Source organism: Cricetulus griseus, chromosome 4 (genome assembly GCF_003668045.3).
Source record: "Cricetulus griseus strain 17A/GY chromosome 4, alternate assembly CriGri-PICRH-1.0, whole genome shotgun sequence".
In the NCBI taxonomy this organism is placed as follows: Eukaryota; Metazoa; Chordata; class Mammalia; order Rodentia; family Cricetidae; genus Cricetulus; species Cricetulus griseus.
This window is the reverse complement of record NC_048597.1, coordinates 122501903-122525034: the sequence shown is the minus strand read 5'-3', so window position 1 is coordinate 122525034 and position 23132 is coordinate 122501903. Positions and strand designations below refer to the sequence as shown.

Genomic DNA, 23132 nt, shown 5'->3' with positions numbered 1-23132 from the left:
CTGGCCTTAACTCACAGTTTGAGGTCTTCCTGCTTCTGCCTCCAGAGAGAGCTCAGATTAAAGGCATGTGCCACCACTGCCTGGCTTAAATTTTTAAAGATATTTTTATTTTAAATGTCTATGAGTATTTGCCACATGCATGCCTGGCACTTACAAAGTCCAGAAGAAGCTGCCAGATTCCCTGAAACTGAAGTTACAGATGATTGTGAGCCACCACGTCCTCAGCAAGTCCTGGCAGGTGCTCTTAACCACCGAGCCATCTTTCCAGCACCTGATGATTAAATTTTTACTGTACTGTTTAAGGCAAGGTGGTTATCCAATTTTTAAGATTTTTTATTAGATTATTTTTATTCACTGTTGTTGGGGGTTTTTTTCATACTCATGTGCAGTGTACAATAGCAGGCTCTAAGAGGTAACATTGGTGAATTCTTCTATTGAAGATTTTCTAACTTTTCCACTGCTTGTAACTTTTTTGAAATTCAGTTCTTTATTAAACTGAAGTAATACAATTTTAATTTCAGTAAGTTAAAATGCAGAAATTGGAAAGTAAGAATACTAAATATAACTTGTCTTCACCTAAAACAATGATGTACACTATTTAAAGGCATACTCAGCACTTTCTCATGAAGTAATTTTAACTCATTGGCAATTTGAGTTTTCCATATGCCTTTGAGCCAGTTCCCTCCAAGGACTGTGTTTCACAAAATTATAATGTGATACCAAAAACAGAACAGTAACCCTGACATGGCCAAGACACAATATTGCAATAACCACAAGGGTCTCTTTCTCGTCTCTTCCTGTTTTATATTCCTCTTTCCACCCAGCCATATCACTCCTGTCTCCACCTCCTTAGTGTTGGGATTAAAGGTGTGTTACTCCAAGTGCTGGGATTACCTTTGTATGAGCTCAGTTTCTCTTTTAGACTAGATCCATTTTGTGTAGCGCAGGTGGCCTTCAACTAACAGAGATCTGTCTGCCTCTGTCTCCTGAGACCTGAGATTAAAGGTGTGTGCCACCACTGCCTGGCCTCAATGGCTAACTAGTGTGGCTGCTGGGATTAAAAGTGTGTGCCACCACTGCCTGGCCTCTATGGCTAACTAATGTGGCTAGCATTGCATGTGATCTTCAGGAAACATTTATATGTTAGGTCATAAAGAAAATATGACCAAATATGGAAAACATACTTTCTATACCCATTCATCTGTTGACAGACACTTAAGCTGATTCCATAACTTGAATTAGGATAATAGTGCTGTAATAAACATGATAATGCAGATGGTTTGTGACAACTTCATTTCTTTTGGGTATTTTGCAAGATGTGGAATAGCTGTATCATAGGATATTGCTTCCATTATGTGAGAGACATCAACGCTTTTTACATTGTGATTTGTTAACTGACATTTGCATAAATTTTTTGCATTGTCATCTTCTTTATATTAATTTATTTTTAAATTGAAAACAAGCTTCTTTTACATGTCAATCCCAGTTCCCTCTTCCTCCCCTGTCCCTCACGACCCCCTATCCCACCCCCTTTCTGCTCCCTAGGGAGGGTGAGGCCTTCTATGGGGGAATCTTTAAAGTCCGTCATATCATTTGGTGCAGGGCCTAGACCCTCCCCATGTGTCTAGGCTTGGAGAGTATCCCTCTATGTGTATTAGGCACCTAAAGTCCATTCCTGTACTAGGGATAAATACTGATCTACTACCAGTGGCCCCATAGATTGTCTGGACCTCCAAACTGATCCCCTCCTTCAGGGGGTCTGGAACAGTCCTATGCTGGTTTCCCAGCTATCAGTCTGGGGTCCAAGAGCAAACCCTTGTTCAGGTCGGCTGTTTCTGTGGGTTTCTTCAGCCTGGTCTTGACCCCTTTACTCATCACTCCTCCCTCTCTGCAACTGGATTCCAGAGTTCAGTTCAGTGTTTAGGTGTGCTTCGGCTTCCATCAGCTACTGGATGAAGGCACTAGGATGGCATATAAGGTAGTCATCAATCTCATTATGGGAGAAGGGCTTTTAAGTTTGCTTAGATTGTTAGTTGTGGTCAACCTTGTAGGTCTCTGGTCACTTCCCTAGTATCATAATTCTCTTTAAACCTATAATGGCTCCCTTTATGATGGTAACCCTTTTCTTGCTCTCCCCTATTCCTTCCCTGACTAGATCTTTCTGCTACCTCATGTCCTCCTCTCACCTCCCCATTTCCCCTTCTCTTTCTTCTAACTCACTCTCCCCTCCCCCGTGCTCCCCATTAGCTTAGGAGATCTTGTCCCTTTCCCCTTCTCTGGGGAACTATGTGTGTCTCTCTTAGGGTCCTCCTTGTTTCCTAGCTTCACTACCGGTGTAGATTGTAGGCTAGCAATCCCCTGCTCCATGTCTAAAATTCATATATGAGTGAGTACATACCATTATTGTCTTTTTTGCGACTGGGTTATCTCACTCAGGATGGTTTCTTCTAGTTCCATCCATTTGCCTGGGAATTTCAAGATTCCATTGTTTTTATCCACTGAGTAGTACTCCATTGTGTAATGAGCCACATTTTCTCTATCCAATCCTCGGTTGAGGGGCATCTAGGTTGCTTCCAGTTTCTGGCTATTACAAATAATGCTGCTATAAACATTGTTGAACAGATGTCCTTGTTGTATGAATGTGCATCTTTTGGGTATATGCCTAAGAGTGGAATTGCTGGATCTTTTGATAGACTGATTCCCATTTTCCTGAGGAATCGCCATACTGATTTTCAAAGTGGCTATATGAATTGCCACTCCCACCAGCAGTGGAGAAGTGTACCCCTTTCTCCACATTCTCTCCAGCATAAACTGTCCTTGGGTTTTTATGGCAGATGTAAGATGGTATCTCAGAGTTGTTTTGATTTGCATTTCCCTGATGGCTAAGGATGTTAAGCACTTTCTTATGTGTCTTTAAAGCATTTTAGATTCCTCTATTGAGAATTGTCTATTTAATTCTGTACCCCAGGTTTTAATTGGATTAGTTGATGTTATGGATACTAGCTTCTTGATTTCTTTGATATTTTAGAAATCAGCTCTCTGTCAGACATGGGGTTGGTGAATATCTTTTACCATTCTGTGGGCTGTCATTTTGTCTTGCTGACTGTGTCCTTTGCCTTACAGAAGCTTCTTAGTTTCAGGAGGTCCCATTTATTGATTGTCAATCTCAGTGTCTGTGCTACTGGTGTTATGTTCAGGAGCAGTCTCCTGTACCAACTTGTTTGAGGGTACCACCTACCTTCTCTTCTAAGAGGTTCAGTGTAGCTGGATTTATGTTGAGAACTTTGATCCATTCGGAGTAAAGTTTTGTGCATGGCAATAGATAATGGATATATCTGCAGTCTTCTGCATGCCAACATCCACTTATGCCAGCACCATTTGTTGAAGATGCTTTCTTTTTTCCATTGAATAATTTTAGCTTCTTTGTCAAAAATCAGGTGTTCGTAGCTATGTGGATTAATATCAGGGTTTCAGTTCAGTTCCATTGTTCTACCTGTCTATTTTTGTGCCAATACCAAGCTGTTTTCAGGACTACAGCTCTATAATAGAACTTGAAGTCAAGGATTGTGATGCCTCCAGAAATTCCTTTATTGTACAGGGGTTTCTAAAGCTATCCTGAGTCTCTTGTTTTTCCATATAAAATTGAGAATTGTTCGTTCAAGGTCTGTGAAGTATTGTGCTGGGATTTTGATGGGGATTGCATTGAATCTGTAGATTGCTCTTGGCAAGATTGCCATTTTTACTATGTTGATCCTACCTATCCAAGAACATGGGAGATCCTTTTATTTTCTGGTATCTTCTTTAATTTCTTTCTTTAAAGACTCAAAATTCTTATGATATACTTCTTTCACATTTTTGGTTAGCATTGCCCAAGGTATTTTATGTTGTTTGAGGCAACTGTTTCTCTGATTTCTTTCTCAGCCCTCTTATTGTCTGTATATAGTAGAGCTACTGATTTTTTTTTTTTTAGTTAGACTTCTATCCTGCCACTTTGCTGAATGTGTTTATCAGCTGTAGGAGTTCCTTAGTAGAGTTTTTGGGTCACTTATGTAAACTATCATATCATCTGCAAATAGTGAAAGTTTGACATCTTCCATTCCAATTTGTATCCCCTTAATGTTCTTTTGTTGTCTTATTGCTCCAGCTAGAACTTCAAAGACAGTATTGAAGAGATATGGAGAGAGTGGACAGCCTTGTCTCATCCCTGATTTTAGAGGAATTGTGTTGAGTTTCTCTCCATTTAGTTTGAATTTGGTAGTTGGGTTGCTGTATATTGCTTTTATTATGTTTAGGTATTTTCCTGTATCTGTGATCTCTCCAAGACCTTTATCATGAAGGGGTGTTGGATTTTGCCAAAGGCTTTTTCAGCATCTGGTGAGATTGTCATGTGATTTTTCTTCCTCAGTCTGTTTACATGGTGGATTACATTGATAGATTTTCGTATGTTGAACCATCCTTGCATCCCTGGGATGAAGCCTACTTGATCATGGTGGATGATTTCTCTGATGTGTTCTTGGATCCAGTTTGCCAGTATTTTATTGGGTATTTTTACATCAATGTTCATGAGGGATATTGGTCTATAGTTTGTCTTTCTTAGTTGTGTCTTTGTGTGCCTTGGGTATCAAGTTTAGTGAAGACTCCTTAAAAGAATTTGGCAATGACCCTTCTGCTTCTATTGTGTGGAATACTTTGAGGAGAATTGGTATTAGCTGTTCTTTGAATTTCTGGTAGAATTCTGCACTGAAGCCATCTGGCCCTGTGCTTTTTTGGTTGGGAGACTTCTGATGACTGTTTCTATTTCATTAGGGATTACAGGTCTATTTAAATTGCTTATCTGTTCTTGATTCAATTTTGTTAAGTAAAATCTATTCAGAAAATTGTCTATTTCCTTTAGATTTTTTGAATTTTGAGGAATACAGGTTTTCAAAGTATGATCTGATGACTCTCTGGATTTCCTCAGTGTCTATTTTTATGTCCTCCTTTTCATTTCTGATTTTATTAATTTGCATGTTCACTCTCTGCCATTTGGTAAGTTTGGATTAAGGTTTGTCTATCTTAATTTTCTCGAAGAACCAACTCTTCGTTATATTGATTCTTTTTATTGTTTTCCTAGTTTCTACTTTATTGATTTCAACCCTCAGTTTGATTATTTCCTGGCATCTACTCCTCCAGGGTGCATTGGCTTCTTTGTGTTTTAAAGCTTTCAATTGTGCTGTTAATTTTCCAGTGTGACTATTCTCCAGTTTCTTTATGTAGGCATTTAGTGCTGTGAACTTTCCTCTTAGCACTGCTTTCAAAGTGTCCCATAAGTTTGGGTATGTTGTGTCCTCATTCTCATTGAATTCTAGGAAACCTTTAATTCCTTATTTTATTTTTTCCTCGACCCAGGGATGGTGCAATTGGGTATTATTCAATTTCCATGAGTTTGTAGATTTTCTGAAATTTGTGTTTTTGTTGAGTTCTAACTTTAAAGTATGGTGGTCTGATAAGATATAAAATTAAAATTTTTAATTTTTTTGTACCTGTTGAGGTTTGCTATGTTGCCAAGTGTGTGGTCGATTTTAGAGAAGGTTCCATTTGGCGATGAGAATAAGGGTTTTTTTTGTTTGTTTGTTTTTGTTTTTTTTTGAATGGAATGTTCTATAAATGTCTGTTAAACCCAATCGGGTCATAACTTCTATTAGTTTCTTTGTTTCTTTGTCTGGTGTTCCTGTCCAGTGGTGTTGAAGTCTCCCACTATAAATGTGTGAGGTTTTATGTATGGTTTGAGTTATAATAATGTTTCTTTTATAAACATGGGTGCCTTTGTATTCGCGGCATCACTGTTCGGAACTGAGTCTTCTTCCTGATAGATTTCTTCTGTGATGAATATGAAATGACCTCTTTCATCTCGGTTGGTTGATTTTAGTTTAAAGTCTAATTTGTTTGATATTAGGATTGCTACCCCCGCTTGTTTCTTGGGTCCATTTGATTGGAAAATCTTTTCCCAACCCTTAACACTGAGGTACTGTCTGTCTTTGAAGTTGAGGTGTGTTTCTTGTATGCAGCAGAGGGATGGATTCTGTCTTCTTTTCCATTCTGTTAGCCTGTGTCTTTTTTTTTTTATTAGACATATTAACCAGTTTATTATAGGTCTGGCAGAGTAAAGAGACTGAGAAAAGAGGAACAAAGTTAATTGCTGACCACCATGGCGGGTCGCCATAGAGAGGCAGAGAGTGCATGGGTGGGAGAAGAGAAGAGCAGAGAAGGAGAGAGTAGAGAGAGCATAAATGGGCAGGGGTCTGTCTTTTAAAGGGGTCCTTTGCACCTGTGTGCAGACTTGGTTCCCATGGAACCCTGGGCTGACCCAGGTACTGCCTGAGCAGATTCTGACAGGTAACAGAGGCAGGGCAGCACAATGCCTGAACCTTTCAATCCCACCTTTACTTATTATTTAAAAAAGATGGGGTGTTAGACATGGCAGATTAAGGAATAAGGGTGTCAAATTCTCAAGACTGCTTCCTGCTGACATGGGGGGGCGTTGACCATCTTTGGAGGACCTGAGAAGGTTGGGGTGCTGGCCTTTGTCTTTTTATAGGTGAGTTAAGACTGTTGATATTGAGGGTATTAATGACCATTGATTGTTCATTCTTGTTTGTTTTGGATTTGTTTGTATGGATTTCCACCTCTTTTTTTCTTTTGGCTGTTGGTAAAGTGGGATTATCTATTGCCTATGTTTTTAGGTTGTAGTTAACTTCCTTGGTTTGGAGCTTTCCTTCCAGAACTTTCTGTAGGACTGGATTAGTGGATATATATTGTTTAAATCTGGTTTTATCATGGAATATCTTGTTTTCTCCATCTATATTGATTGAAAGCTTTGCTGGGTATAGTAGACTGGGCTGGCATCCGTGGTCTCTTAGTGTTGGTAGAATATCTATCTATCCAGGACCTTCTGGCTTTCAGAGTTTCCATGGAGAAGTCAGGTGTAATTCTGACAGGTTTGCCTTTATATGTTACTTGACCTTTTTCCTTAGCTGCTCTTAATATTCTTTCTTTATTCTGTATGTTTGAGGTTTTTATTACTATGTGGTGAGGTGATTTTTTGTTTTTTGTTTTTTGGTTGTTTTATTTTATTTTTGTGGTCCACTCTATTTTGTGTTCTGTAAGCTTCTTGTACTTTCATTGGCATGTCGTTCTTTAGGTTGGGAGTTTTCTTCTATGATTTTGTTGAATATTTTTTCTGTGCCTCAGAAGTGGGTTTTTCACCTTCTTCTATACCTATTATTCTTAGGTTTGGCCTTTTCATGGTGTCCCATATTACCTGAATATTTTATGTCAAGGATTTGTTGGACTTAAGATTTTCTTTGGTCTATGAATCTATTTCTCCTAGTGTGTCTTCAACACCTGTGATTCTCTCTTCCATCTCTTGTATTCTGTTGGTTATGCTTGCATCTGTAGTTCCTGATCATTTACCCAGCATTTCTATTTCCACCATTCCCTCAGTTTGTATTTTCTCTATTGTCTCTATTTCAGTTTTCAGGTCTTGAACTGTTTCCTTCATCTGTTTGATTGTTTTTTCTTGGCTTTCTTTAAGAGATTTGTTGATTTCTTGTAATTTTTGTTTTGTTTTTTTCTTCCATTTCTTTAAAGGGTTTTCTCATATCCTCTTTGAGGGCCTCTATCATTTTCATGTAGTTCTTTTTAAGGTCATTCTCTTCTGCGTCATCTGTGTTGGGATGTTCAAATATTGCTGGTGTAGAGTTTCTAGACTCTGGTAGTGCCATATTGGTTTTTCTGTGGTTGAATGTGTTTTTATATTGTCTTCTTCCCATCCCTTCTTCCAGTGGGTGCAGAAGGAGTCTCTTCCTCTCCTGGTGGGTACAGGACCAAGGTTCCCTTCCAAAAGGTGCAAGCAGGTCTAATACTCTGATGGCTCTACTCTTCCCGTGGATGGAGATGGGACTAGTAGCAGGGCGTTGACAGTCTCTGGGTGGGTTGGACCCCTCTGGGATGGGATCCGCTGTGCACAGTCCCCAGGCCTCAGCTGGCTCAGAGAAGGGCAGCGGAAGATGGGCTGGAAACAGGTCCACTCTTACTTAGTTCCCTAGACCCGTGGATGGAGAAAGGGACTAGGATGCAAGCAGTCTCTGGGTGGGTTGGACTCCACCAGGATGGGATCCGCCATGCACAGCCCTTGAATAATTTTTTTAAAGCTGAACCTATATTAAACATTCTACAAGGCTGATGGATTTTATTATAATTTCAGTGAATGTTAAGAGTTGGAAGACTACAGGTCCAGAACCAAATTATTCTAGACAATCCTAGTTCTCTAAAGAACAATCTATTGCCCACCTCTATGTTCAACCTAATATCCTGTGGCTATTTGGTAAGCCCTTTCAAAATATATAAACAGACATCTAGCTTCCTGTAATTCAGAAGCTAAGAAGTGATCAGATAGAATCTAAGCATAGTAGTAGCAATTTCTCTGCTTTGCTAGAACCTACCGAGCTGGTATTTCTACCAATATATTTTAAAAATATCTGGATTTCTTATGTTCTTTTTTTTTGAAAGCTTCATGAAACTGCTAACATATTAGATAATAGTATTTATAATAACTCAAATCTACATTGCCAGGTAATGGACACTTACATTTGACTCCAGCACTAATTATCATTTATTCCCTTTGAAGTGAGAGTTGTATTTTTTTATTATTTTATTTTATTAGTTCCAGTTAGGGAACAAGCTTATTTCAAGTCCCTTCTCCCTCTCCCTCCCCTCACCCCCAACCCTCCTCCCCCCCCCAGTCTACCCCCCACCCCATCCACCCACCACTCCCCAGGCAGGGTAGGGCCCTCAACAGGGGCTCTGCAAAGTCCACCAAGTCTTCCTATGCTGGTCCTGGGCCCTTCCCCATGTGTCCAGGGCCAGAGTGTAACCCTTCACATGGGATGGGCTCTCAAAGTCCCTTCTTGCACCAGGGAAAAATACTAATCCACCACCAGAGGCTCCCTGGAGTGCAGAGGCCTCCTTATTGACATCCATGTTCAGGGGTCTGGATCAGTCTTGTACTGGCCTCCCTGACAGCATCTGGGGTCGATGTGCTCTCCCTTGTTCAGGTCAACTGTTCCTGTGGGTTTCTCCAACCTGGTACAGACCCCTTCGTTCTTCATTCCTCCCTCTCTTCAAATAAATTCCCAATTTCAGCTCAGTGTATATCTGTGGATGTCTGTCTCTGCTTCCTTCAGCCACTGGGTGAGGGCTCTATGATGGCATAAAGAGAAGTCATCAGTCTCATTTTAGGGGAAGGGCTTTGGGTTACCCTCTCCATCATTGCCTGGATTGTCAGATCGTGTCATCCTTGTAGGTCTCTGGAGATCTCCCTGGTTCCAGATCTCTTCTCGGACCTATAGTGGCTCCCTCTGATATGGTATCTCTCATCCTGCTCTCTTTCCTCTATTCTTCCCCCAACTCAATGTTTCTGCCCCTCCATTTCCTCTCCTCTACTCCTCTTCTCTTGCTCTTATTGTAGCAGCTCCTTCCTCCCCTACCCTCATGCCCCCAATTAGTTCAGGAGTTCATGCCACTTCCATTCTTGTGAACCATTTATCCCTTAGAGTCCTTCATGTTTCCTAGTTTCTTTGGTGAAGAGCATTATAGACTGGTAATCCTTTGCTCTATGTCTAAAATTCATATATCAGTGAGTACATACCATGTTTGTCTTTTTGTGACTGGGTTACCTCACTCAGGATGGTTTCCTCTAGTTCCATCCATTTGCCTGCGAATTTCAAGATTCCATTGCTTTTTTCTGCTGAGTAGTACTCCATTGTATAGATGTACCACATTTTCTCAATCCATTCTTCAGTTGAGGGGCATCTAGGTTGCTTCCAGGTTCTGGCTATTACAAACAATGCTGCTATGAACATAGTTGAACATATGTCCTTGTTGTATGTACATGAATTATTTGGGTATATACCCAAGAGAGGAATGGCTGGATCTTGAGGTAGACTGATTGGGTTTTATTCATTTTCCATGCAAATGTAGGTTTTCTGCAATTTGTATTGCTGTTGAATTCTAGCTGTAATGCACAGTGGTCTGATAAGATACAGGGGGTTATTTCAATACTTTTGTAACTGTGGAGGTTTGCTTTGCTGCCAACTATGTGGTCAATTTTTGAGAAGGTTCCATGTGGCGCTGAGAAGAAGGTATATTCTTTTGTGTTTGGATGGAATGTTCTATAGATATCTGTTAAACCCAGTTGTGTTATAACTTCTGTCAGATGCTTTGTTTCTTTGTTAAGTTTCTGTCTAGTGGTTCTGTCCAATGGTGTAAGGGGGGTGTTGAAGTTTCCTACTATAAGTGTGTGTGGTTTTATGTGTGGTTTGAGCTTTAGTAATGTTTCTTTTACAAATGTGGGTGCTTTCATACTAGGGTAATAGATGGTCAGGATTGAGACTTCATCTTGATGGACTTTTCCTGTGATGAGTATGAAATGCCCTTCTTCATCTCTTTTGATTGCTTTCAGTTTAAAGTCTAATTTGTTAGATATTAGGATTGCTACCCCAGCTTGTTTCTTGAGCCCATTTGATTGGAAAATTTTTTCCCATCCTTTTACTCTGAGGTATCGCCTGTCTTTGAAGTTGAGGTGTGTTTCTTGTAAACAGCAGAAGGATGGATTCTGTCTTCATATCCATTCTGTTAGCCTATATCTTTTTATGGGTAAGTTAAGACCATTGACATTTAGGGATATTAATGTCCATTGTTCATTGGTTCTTCTTTGTTTTGGATTTATTGTTGGTGGTATCATTGCGTGTGGATTTTGCCCTCCTGTTTCTTTTTGTGTTTGGTAAAATTAGATTATCTATTGCCAGTGTTTTTGTGAGTGTAGTTATGTTCATTGGGTTGGAGTTTTCCTTCCAGAGCCTTCTGTAGTGCTGGATTTGTGGATATGTATTGTTTAAATCTGTTTTTGTCTTGGAATATCTTGTTTTCTCCATCTATAGTGATTGAAAGTTTTGCTGGGTACAGTAGTCTGGGTTGACATCCATGCTCCCTTAGTGCTTGTAGGGTATCTATCCAAGACCTTCTGGCTTTCAGAGTTTCCATTGAGAAGTCGGGTGTGATTCTGATTGGTTTGCCTTTATATGTTACTTGGCCTTTTTCCTTTGCTGCTCTTAATATTTTCTCTTTATTCTGTAGATTTGGCATTTTGATTATTATGTGTCGGGGGGACTTCTTTTTGTGGTCCAGTCTGTTTGGTGTCCTGTAAGCTTCTTGTACTTTCATAGGCATATCCTTCTGTAGGTTGGGGAAGTTTTCTTCTATGATTTTGTTGAATATGTTTTCTGTACCTTTGAGCAGTGTTTCTTCACCTTCTTCTACACCTATTATTCCTAGGTTTGGCCTTTTTACGGTGTCCCATATTTCCTGGATATTTTGTGTTAGGGATTTGTTGGACGTGAGGTTTTCTTTGGTTGATGAATGTATATCCTCTAGCGAGTCTTCAGTAGCTGAGATTCTCTCTTCCATCTCTTGAATTCTATTGGATATACTTACATCTTTGGTTCCTGATCATTTATCCAGCCTTTCCATTTCCATCGTTTAATTTTTTGTTTGCTTTTTCTTCTATTTCTTTAAGGAATTTTCTTGTTTCCTCTTTAAAGGTCTCTATCATCTTGCTGAGATAATTTTTGAGGTCCATCTCATCTTCATGCTCTGTGTTGGGCTTTTCAGATCTTGCTGGAGTGGAGTCCCTAGATTCTGGTGGTGTCATATTGGTCTTTCTGTTGTTGAGTGAAATCTTACTCTGTCTTCTCCTCATATCTTCTTTTAGTGGGTGCAGGTGGGGTCTCTCTATCTCCTCTTGTGACCCAGTGGTGTGTGGGGGCCAGGAATTCAATGTCCACAACTCTGGATGGTCTTGACGCTCCTGGTAGTCTCCTCACTAGTTCCTAGTTCCTCCGTCGGTCATCGGAATGGAAGAGTGAGATGCTAGCAGATTTGGGGCGCAGGGAGCTCCTCCCTGCCTGGGCGTGTCTAACCCAAGCCCGCATGCACAGGCGGGGGTGGGGGGTGGGGGTGGTCAGGGTGTATGGTGTTTGGGGCTGGAGTCGGGAGCGGGCAGAGACTCACTCACCAAGTTCCTCGGTCGGTCGGCGGAATCGAGTTGTATTTTTTTTATCAGTAGACTATGCTCATTTTCATTCCAGCCAGCAGCATTAAAGAGCCTGTTTCTCCACATCATTACCAGTACTTGTCATAATTTATTATTCTATTCTAATGGGGTAAGATGGCATTTCATTGTAGCCTTTTGTATGCTCCTGATGGCTAATAATATTGAGCGCATTTTCTCATATATTTGTTGGATTTTTGTATTCCACATTTTGTGGTATATAGTCAGATGATTTTCTAAATTTGTTTTTTTTTTACTGAATTCTTGGGCTTTGTTAAATTTTAAGTTCTTTAGAACTTATCACCATGTTGTTTTTCAGCCAATCAACTTTTTCTTCTTCATCTCTCAGACTCCGCTGTAAGATAAGTACACGGATGGATGGATGGATGGATGGATGGATGGATGGATGGATAGGAGACAGGGAGACAGAGAGACAGACAGATAGGCAGAAAATTAATTGTGCACCCCTTACCAGCAGCAGTGTATCTCTATCCTCAGAAGGGTTTCAGTGGGTGATTTCATGACCGTATGAACATCAGTGCTTCCCTAAACTTTATCTGCTCTGGGCAGATAAGACATTCTGTGTATCCATTTGGAAGTGCCATTGCCTTTTTTCTTTTCTACTTCTGATACAATATGATCTAGAAAGTAAAAGACTTGCGTTAGAACTGAACCTAAGAATAAATGTGAATAGGACTTAAAGATCTTAATCTTGGGATTAAAAGTTATGAGCTTTTGTTGATAGTGACATGCTTATTTTGACTGATATTGCAGCCTTTAGAGAAATGCAGTACTCATTTTATCTGTGTATTATATACATTATTAATTATGTCTGATAATCAGAATGTGGGTGTTCTATATTTGGACTCCACCAGTTTGCTTGTTAGTTTAACAAGGACAGGGCTAATAATGTGAAGCATGTGCCTCTTTGTCATGTAGAGAATTCAGAATCATCTTAACTTTGTCTCTTACAGGCTGTCAGCACCATCATTTAATGTATTTTATCCTTGAAAAGGATTTCTTCCAATTGCATTTTCAATTTGAAAGGATACTCTGACCCTAGTTTTTAATTTCTAATGCCTCAAAATGTGGTGGAGTTTTAAAGTTAAGTATCATGTTTGAAGGTTGTAACTACCTATATCTGAAATAAGATTTTGTCTAGGAAAAAGAAAGGTATCACAAAAGACAACTTCCAGTTCCACACACCATCCCTTGGGGCCTCAGGTACTCTTGATGATGCTGCTTATTATGTTGCTACAGAAAACTGTCACCATGGCACATTATTTGTTCCTAGGAACACTTCCAGCAGAAGCAAATGATACTACACAGTGGTAGGCTCTTGGGAAAGCAAACCAAACAGCCTGGCATATGGTTGTCAGTTAATGAGGTCGCTTACCTTGAGGCAAGGTATTTCATGAAGCAAAACTACACAAGTTGAGCAGACCCTTCAGAAGTCACCAAGACAGACTGTGTGTCTTGTGTGAAAAACGCTAAGCCCAGAGGTGATGGGAATGACAACATGGTTTTCCAAGTCTAAACTCTGGAGTTAGAGGAGCTTTTCTTCCTCACTTCCATCACCTGTCTCTTCATTTCCACTGCTTCTCTGAGTGCTTGACACATCCTGAATAAAAGAAACCCTGAAACTCCTGACTGAGGAAGGAAAGAACTGTAGCGTAAACACCACTATATAAACCTTTCAGACTCTTTTGAGGCATGTCACAGAGCACAAGAAGAGAAGCATTGCTTGCTGGCCACATTCTGTCAGTGCTTTGATTTGACACAACTTAGTCCAGAATATAGTCTGGAAAGTGAAATTTGAAATTGTTTTCTGAACACATCTTAATATAGAGCACAGGACCACTATGGGACAACAAAAAGTAACAGAGATAGTATTTTGCTATTAGAATAACCTTATAATTCTAGCAAGGAGGATACCACCTCTTAGCTTCAGAATCTGTCATTCCTCAGTATTGAATTGGTTGTGTTTTCTCGGTTTAAATAATTGGGAGGAGATCTGTCTTGTCTGTTTCCCTGAGTCTGAGCATTTGCTTGCCATTACTTCTGCTTGAGCACTTGCTTTCTCCATAATTTTCATGACTGTCTCCTGCCCAGCTTAAATGTCATGTCTCCAGAGAGAAATGAGACTTGCTAATTAGTGTTTGTTTGTTTTAATCAGAATGCCACATAGAACTAATGGGTGTGAGTTATCATTTTTAACTATACAAAAAAGTAAATAACACCAAGCATGGTGGCACATGCTTTTAATCCCAGCACTCAGGAGACAAAGGCAGGTAAATCACTGTTGAGTTCTAAGCTAGCCTGGTCACACAGCAAGTTCCAGGCCAGCCAGGATACATAGTGAGAATGTATCTCTAAAAGCAAAAAACAAATGAAATAAAAGTAGTAAATAATTTGTATTAAAGATTATCCTCAACAGCAACCTGGTTTAAAAACTATCAGCTTGGACTTACCAGCTTGGATCATTTGCTGGTGTATGACAACCCCCCTAAAACTTGGCAAACTACAACAGTGTATTTCTTCTGACTGACTGTGCTGATTTAGCTGGTTGATTCTCCTTGGAAGTCTCCTGCTGGTGCACTTCTCTGAGTTTCCTGAAGTTTTATCTGTGGTGATCTAAAAGTCCTGCTGAGCCTGACATCCACTATGCTTCTTCAGTCACAAGCTTTGTGCTAGGACTTCACTTGCTATTGTTGCTGGAAGCTAACCAGGCAGTTCTCTGCCTTTAGCTATTTCTCCCTAGAGCTAGCCTGGGCTGCATCTTGGCAGGGTGATCCCAAGGTCATCGACAGTAATGTTTGCATCCTGGCATTTACTAAAGTGGGTGTTCTCAAACAGCAAGTGCTGCAAAACCTCCAATGTAGCCTGGGAAGTCACTTAGCATCCCTGCCATATGTCATAGCAGTCTAGTGGTTGAAGAGGAGCTTCCTTATCATAGTAGAGAATGGATAGACTCTGTAAGTAGCTTTGAGCACTACTGACTTCTCAATAATCCATAAATATAGACTTTACTTTGGAATTCTTTCATCTGTAGTTTGTAGTTTTTGATGTTTATCATTTTTGCCTCTGGTTGAGTTTATCCCTAAAATATGTGTGTGTGGTGTGTGTGTGTGTGTGTGTGTGTGTGTGTGTGTGTGTGTGTGTGTGTGTACACGCATGTGCGTGCGCACATGTATTGTGCAAGTGTCTGTGTGCACACATTCATGTATGGATGCACATACATACTCATGCATGCTATTGTAAAAGGGTTTTCTTAATGTCTTTTCTGGGTTATTCATTATATAATACTGTACATAGAAATGCATTTTATTTTGTGTGTTGGTTTTGTATATCTACTGAATTCATGTATTAGTATAGGTTCTGTATAGAATTTTTAGAGTTTTCTATACATAAGATCATGTTGCCTGCAAACAGATTTTACTTTTACAATGTGGATGCCTTCAATATTTTCTTATTTTCCTAAGCTCTCTGGCTAGTGATACATTACTGTACTTAATCAAACTGTGAAAATAGTTCCTTGAAATTCTTTAGAGAAATAAAACCCTCTTCCCTTCCTATGGTGCTGCACCCATACCCTACCCCTTGAAACCTAAAGCTCTGTCCCCCAGTGCTGTAGCTCTCTAGATGACCGGTTCTGTGACAAGGCAGGCCTTTAACAGTGGTCCACAGTAGCCTGTGATAGCTGTCCCCCAAGTTTATACGTGACAAAATAGTGCCTTTGTATTCCTATCAATGTCAGGCTTCCATTGTATTCTTATTTTTTTTATAAATATTTCTTGAGTAATACATTTTTTGCAAGAACAATATTAACTGTTTAAGGTAGGACAACCAAAACAGAGAAAATATAAAGTGCCTAGAGGCAATTATAAATAAAGAGCAAAGTTGAGAACAGAGGAGATGTGGAGCAGACAAGATGGCTCAGTAGGTAAAGATGCTTGCCTTACAAGCCTGACACCTGAATTTGACCCAGAGAACCACATACTGATGGAAGGCGAAAAACCAGTGCCACAAAGTTGGCTTCTGACCTCCACAAGTTGCTATAGCACATGTGTCCCACCACACACACAATAATAATAATAAATACTTTTTAAAACTGGACATTACAGGGTAGACGTTTGTAACTTCGTCTACTGAGGAGTTCTGGGTTCCATATTTACAACAGAAGCTGAAAACCAACATTTTTATAAAAAGTTGTAATTTTAGCAGTTAAGACTTATATGACAGCCAGTTTTAGACTTTTGATGTAAAAGAACAAAAAATCATTTGCTTGACTTCCCCATAATTTGCAAGGCTGCTTCTTTCACCAGTGAATACCAGAAACAGCATGGCTCTTAGAAAGGCTTTTACCACAGCAGGGTGTGAGACATTGACACACCTGCCAGAAATCAGAAAGGGGCCTCACTGCAGAGCTTTCTCTTGGTTAAAAAGATCTAAATGATGGTCTGAAATTACCACAGCAGCCTGGTATGCTGTCATAGCCAATGGCCTGTTAACAGTCAGAAATGTGTTGTCTCTAAGTAAAATGAAAATATGGTTATTTCTTAAGTAATGGTGTTTTCAAATGACTCATTGTTTCATTCAGTTTCTTGTCTCTCCCATTTCCTTCTTATCTTAAATGTAGAGCTTTTGAAGAGAAACGCAGAGAACAAGAAGAGAGAGAACATCAAATGAGAGAGCGCATCCTGCAACAAAGGAAGCAGAAGTTGGAGGAGGTCACTGAGAAATTCCAGCGTTGCCATGTTCCTCTCTCTCATAGGAGGAGGGCAGGTACCTTTGTTTCTGGAACAATTCTGAAACAAAAATCAAAGTTGTAATAAGACTTAAGTAGAGTAAGCAATAAAATTACACATTTAAAAAAAAAAAGTAGAGGGGGCTGGAGAGATGGCTCAGAGGTTAAAAGCACCAGCTGCTCTTCCAGGGGTCCTGAGTTCAATTCCCAGCAACCACATGGTGGCTCACAACCATCCGTTATGAGAGATTTGGTGCCCTCTTTTGGCGTGCAGATATACATGGAAGCAGAATGTTGTATATATAATAAATAAATAAAATCTTTTTAATAAATAAATAAATAAATAAATAAATAAATAAATAAAAAGTAGAAACCACAACCACAGCAGCCTGGTGTGCTGTCTGAATAGCAGGCAATTTAATCAAATGAAGATCAGGAATTGGATTTAAATTAAATTTGGAGAATACTGTGTTGGCTCCATTGGTAAATTCTCTATTCACTCACAAGTTTCTTTCAACTTCACGCTAGTTCACAATGTTTGTCTTTTTAAAATCAATTTATTTTTTAAGTAACTTAACAGAAAATTTAGCAATTGGGCTCAGGAAATTGCTGTCACATTCATTCTGGTATTTTACTTGTCCACTTCAAATTCTTATTTGAGAGATTGGCAAAATACAACATCTACAAAGTAATATAATCCAATAATATAAGGCCCAAAACCAATTAAGAATTGAAGTAATTGGACCAAGAAGATGGCTTTGTATATAAAGCACTTGTGAAACATGAGGGCTGAAGTCTGCATCCCCAGAGCCACATAAAGTCAGGCAGATGTGGCCACAGCCTGTACTTAGGAAGCACAGACAGGGATCCCTGGAGCAAGATGCTAGCTAGCCTTGGCAAGCTCTAAGTTCAGTTAAGAGAGCCTGCTTGAATAAACAAAGTGAGTGTAAGTGCAGCAAACACTCACCTTCACGAACACCCACACATGCCTGCATTCCACATGTATGCATGTATACACACATGTACATACATTAAAAAGGAATTTAAATATGACTGTGATTGATGCTGTCTTATCACATCCACATTTTTAGACCTTAGATAGAAAGACAAAGCTAACAATATGTCAAAGCTTACTAAAGAAAGAGAGCTGGCAGTACCATCATGTACCCAAGCATCATGTACTATACTGTGCTGTACTCTGTTCCCAGCTATACTGAGCTACAGAAATATGTAATTGTACTCTAACACTAAAAACCACAACTTATTTTGGATAAGAATTTAAGCAGTGTCAGTGGTACAATAATTGATGTGATAACAGAATGTGTAACTACTGTGAAAACACAGTAAAGAATGTTAGCATATGTCAGGACATGAGATCATTGTTTCCAGAATAATGACATGCATGACTCTTGAATCAGTATCTTGCCAGGCAAAGATTAAAAATAAAGGGTAGCCCAGACAGAAGGAACAGTCCATACACATGAACTGTGCCTTTCAGTCTATCGGAAGCATAAGTTAGTGGGTGCGAAGAATATTAACTTGAAACTAGAAGTAAGTTGTAGCCAACTCCTGAAGAACTTTTTGTATACCATGCTAGAAAATTCGTCTTTATAAAAAATGTCATTTTTCAACTGGAAAGTAATCCATTTCTGTGTTACTAAAGTGTCTTAGTATTAATAGGTGCTACAAAGAACACTGATACCATGAAGACACCAAAACATGGTAGGGTTTTCTTTTTCTCTTGTAAGTCCTGAGGTCAAGGTCAAGAGCTGGTTCCATGGTTTTATAGACTTTTGTTGTCTTTCAGCTAAACACTTTCTACAGATGGTTTCTGTCTTTACTCTTGTGGATATGGTAGCTACTACATCGCCAGTCATAAAATTGGTATTCTAGACAGAAAAAAAAATGACATAAAGATTATGCCTCTGAACCCCCCTTTAAATCATTTCCTTAGAGACCAACTTCCATTTATGTAATTTTATCTATTTGGCTCCATTTGTAAGGGAAGCTGAAACTTTCTCAATGTTGGTTATGTTTCTACTCCTAACGGTATAATCTTTATTACTAAGAAAAGGAAATGAATGTAAGACAGCCCTCTCATGGTAAGATCTGTTTGTTAGAAGGATAATTATAGGGACAACATGGAATGTGGATGGAAGTAGAAACATACCTAAGTTAAAAGACTTGGAGGAGACTAGCTCTGGGAAGATTAAGTTCCTGAGTTGAGCAGTAACTATGTATAGACAGAAGAGATAATCTACTCAGACACCACAATCGATAGAATTACTTAGTATGGAAGAAAAAAAAGCTACAAGAACAATACCTTAGGAACTTGGCAGAGAGCAGCACACATAATCTGCATTAATAAAAGGCAGTATTTTACTAGCATGTATTCATTCTGTGTTTTAAATTTTATTTTTATATTTTTATACATGTATAAAATATTATCATATTCATTCCCATTACTCTCTCTTGTGTCTAGAGTTGAAGTTTGACCTAAAACCTTTGTAATAGTATACTGGCTTTTCTTAAATACTTTGGAAAAATTGCAGCCAATAGAATAGTGAAGAAATATAGTGACATGAATGTTTTAAAAGTAAAAATGTTCTTTTAAAAAATGTCACGTTTCCACGAAGAGTTTGAGCTAGAAAATCATTTCCTCTACCCCAGGCTTTGAATTATGTATAGAATTTGTTGATTGGAACATTTTTCCATATGCAAGGGCTGCAAGGGGAAGCATTCTTTAAAAAAAAAAAAAAAAAAAAAAAAAAAAAAAAAAAAAAAAAAAAACTGTATTCTACCTAAACAGTGAGGGGAACATTAGAAATAAAGAAAAGGAATACATTGAGTACCAAAATGCACATTTGAAGCTTTGAATAAAAGTGGGTGTATACAGAAAACAAGAATGAATGAAAATTCTAAAGAGCAGTATGGGGTTAGTGTCTATGTAACATATTGTCATGAAGACATCACTTGCCTTCTTCATATACCTTAGCTTCCTCGGTTGTAAAATTCAAATAGCACCTGTGCCATAGCTAGGAAGAGCATACTTACAAAGTGCTTAATAAGCTATGTAGCAGTAAATGCCCAAAGCTAGTTGATTTTTTCATTTTATTCAGAGGAATATGTAAAACGTTTGAGACCATGAGATTAAATATAGAGGAGTTTATATATCAGAAAAGCCTATACATTTTTCAAATTTCCTTTTTTGCAAATAAATATCATAAAATTAATGATGATGCTCTCAAAGTAACAATACCTTTCCTAAGACTTACATATATAAATTTAAATTTGCATTCCATTGTAAATATATTATATAAGAACATTGAAATATTTTATTAGCCAATTAAATTATATATCAATAAACCATTGGTGATAAAATGATTGTTTTTTTTTCTATTCCCTTAGTTTTTCACAGTCCAGTTCCTCCATTAGAAGAGGCCCTTAAACAAATTCAAGAATCCAACTTAAAGTCAGAACTAAACATTCCTCATTCCCATAGACCAGCAACAAGTTGGCAGTAAGTAATTTATTATTACTGTACTAATATTATTAGACTGTTATCACTTAATATATAATAACCACATGGTTTCCTGTTCGCTGAATTTGTACTCTTTTTCATTGGTTACTTTTCTTTTTTTTTGCTGGGGGTGAGGGAGTTCGAGACATGGTTTCTCTGTGTAGTTCTGACAGTCCTGGAACTCACCTTGTAGACCAGGCTGGTCTCAAACTCACAGAGATCCCCCTGCCTCTGCCTCTGCCTCCCAAGGGATGGGATTAAAGGCATATGCCACCTCCATCTAGCTCATTGGTTACTTCTTATCTCTGTTTTAGAATTTGTTCTTTTTACAAATTAATTAAGAATTAAGTCAATTGTAATTTGTGGTCTTACAGTCACTAATAATACAAATACTGCCAATAGTGAATAATTTTCAATGAAAACTATCAAAGCTATTTTAATATATTGATGTTTATTGTTTATTGAATAGATAAAATTGTTTAAATTGTATTGATACAAATTTAGTTTTAAAAAGTAATTTTGTGGTTGCAGTGGTTTTCTTTCTCACTCGGATTTTTTGTTGGTATTGTCTCAATAAAAACTACAATATCTGTAGTTCATCTCCAGAGTTGCCTAAGTAAGTCATATAAAAGCATTAGCATGGACTAGCCAGTCACTATATTTCCTCCAATAAATGTCTTTTCTATTTTTTCCAAATATTTTTTGATATTACTATATGCAGAGAACTAGATGAGGCATTAGAAAGCAATTTGGAGTAGACTTAAAAATACAATCCCTAGGGGCTGGAGAGATGGCTCAGTGGTTAAGAACACTTAATGTATGTAAATACACACACACACACATATATATATTTACATATATATAATTACATATATATGTAATTACATATATATTATATGTAATAATTACATGTAATTATATATATATATAGAGAGAGAGAGAGACAGAGAGACAGAGAGACACAGAGAGAGAGAATCTCTCCCTAGTATAACCTTAGAGAGAAGTAAAATGCTTTGGAAAGCATCAGGACTATGGTTGTAGCTCAGTGGAAGAGCACTTGCCTCACATGTATAAGGGCTGGGATTGATCCCCAGCACCACAAAAAAAAAAAAAATACATCACATATCTAGAAATACATCACATATGTAAAGGGATACTTTTCTCTATCTAGTCTGGGTTCTACTTGGACTGGTTTCTCTCTACCCACCAGGTCTTTGCAGTCCTATATACGATAACCACTCAGAGACTTAATATATATTTATAAATGTTTGGCCAATAATTTAGGCAACTTATTGGCTAGCTCTCTAGAATATGAACCCATTTCTATTGATCTGTGTATCTCTACATGGCTGTGGCTTACCTAGGTGATGCCCTGGCATCCTGACTCCCTGGTGGCTACATGGCATCTCCTCACTCTGTCTTCTCCCTGCCTCTTTGTTCGGAATTCCCATCTAGCCAAATTCTGCCTGTCCATTGGCCAAAACAGCTTTACTCATCAACCAATAAGAAAAAACACATAATCACAGCATACAGAGGACATTCCCCATCACACATGAGTAGTAATAATCAGAACACTTCCTTGAATGAAGTTACTAATAATTCAGGCCATAAGTTGTGTTGATATTTTACCTATACAAATATCATTCTGGCCAGGCGTTGGTGGCTCACACCTTTAATCCCAGCACTCGGGAGGCAGAGGCAGGCAGATCTCTGTGAGTTTGAGGCCAGCCTGGTCTCCAGAGTGAGTTCCAGGACAGCCTCCAAAACAATACAGAGAAACCCTATCTTGAAAAATCAGAAAAAAAAAAAAAAACAGAATATCATTCTGTTCTTAGAATTCCTCTGGTCAATAACTCTGTAAGAGTCTCATTAAAAAGGAATGCTTCAGCCAGGCTCTAAAGAAACCATTAGGTAATCACCGTGAGTGGTGAGTGACACTGTAGATAAATGAGCACATGCAAAATCCACAAGTGATAAAGTGGTGATGATGTCGTCAGGGAAAAGGGAGTTGAGTCAGCTGGTGTTGTAGTTCCGTGGGAGCATGCTTACTGAACATGCGCCAGACCCGAGTTTGACCTTTGCTCTACAGAGAGGTGAGAGAGGAAGAAGGCAGAGACAGGCAAGAAACAAAGACCCCATATTTTAAGATAGGAACAGAGGTGCATGCCTATAATCCCAGAGTTCATGATGTGGAATCAAGAAGATCAAGAGTTGAGGGCCTACTTCAGCTACATGAGATCCTATCTAAAACAACAGCAACAGCAATAATAATAATGTTGGTGAATCAGAGAATATAAATACTAAGAGCTTAACTAGAAATGAGAGTAGAAAGAGAGATGCATCTGTATGTTAAGAAATCCAAACTTTGGGGCAATCAAGATGGCTTAGAGGGTAAACACACTTGCCACTGAACTTGACAACCTGCATGATCCCCAGGACCCATGTGGTCAAAGGAGAGAACAAACTAATGCAGGTTGTCCTCTCATTTTTGCATGCATTCTGTGGCATATTTCTGTGTACAAATAAATGGAATCTAATAGAAGAAATAAAATATAAACTTATATAAAAAACCCTTGATATTTTTAAGAGAATTTTAAGCAAATGAGCAAAGTCACTTTTTTAAACATACCATTAAAATCATTATAGACAATTGTGGATAATGGGGAGAGAGAGTAGAGAATGGACAGGAAGAAAGGGAAAAAAATTTCAAGAAAATA

The 23132-nt window shown here is 38.6% G+C and overlaps 1 protein-coding gene across 4 annotated transcripts in view; it reads left to right on the top strand.

Moving 5' to 3' along the window:
* The window catches only part of Cep126 (centrosomal protein 126), a 71917-nt gene that overhangs the window by 8315 nt on the left and 40470 nt on the right, over positions 1 to 23132 (top strand). For 3 of the 4 annotated variants that reach the window (XM_027415159.2, XM_027415158.2, XM_027415160.2), the window contains exons 3-4: positions 16788 to 16933; positions 20304 to 20415. In XM_027415159.2, the coding sequence (XP_027270960.1) occupies positions 16788 to 16933; positions 20304 to 20415 (258 nt within the window). Of the gene's footprint in view, positions 1 to 16787; positions 16934 to 20303; positions 20416 to 23132 lie in introns of those variants that run through there. The other variant, XM_035443443.1, reaches the window with a different exon arrangement.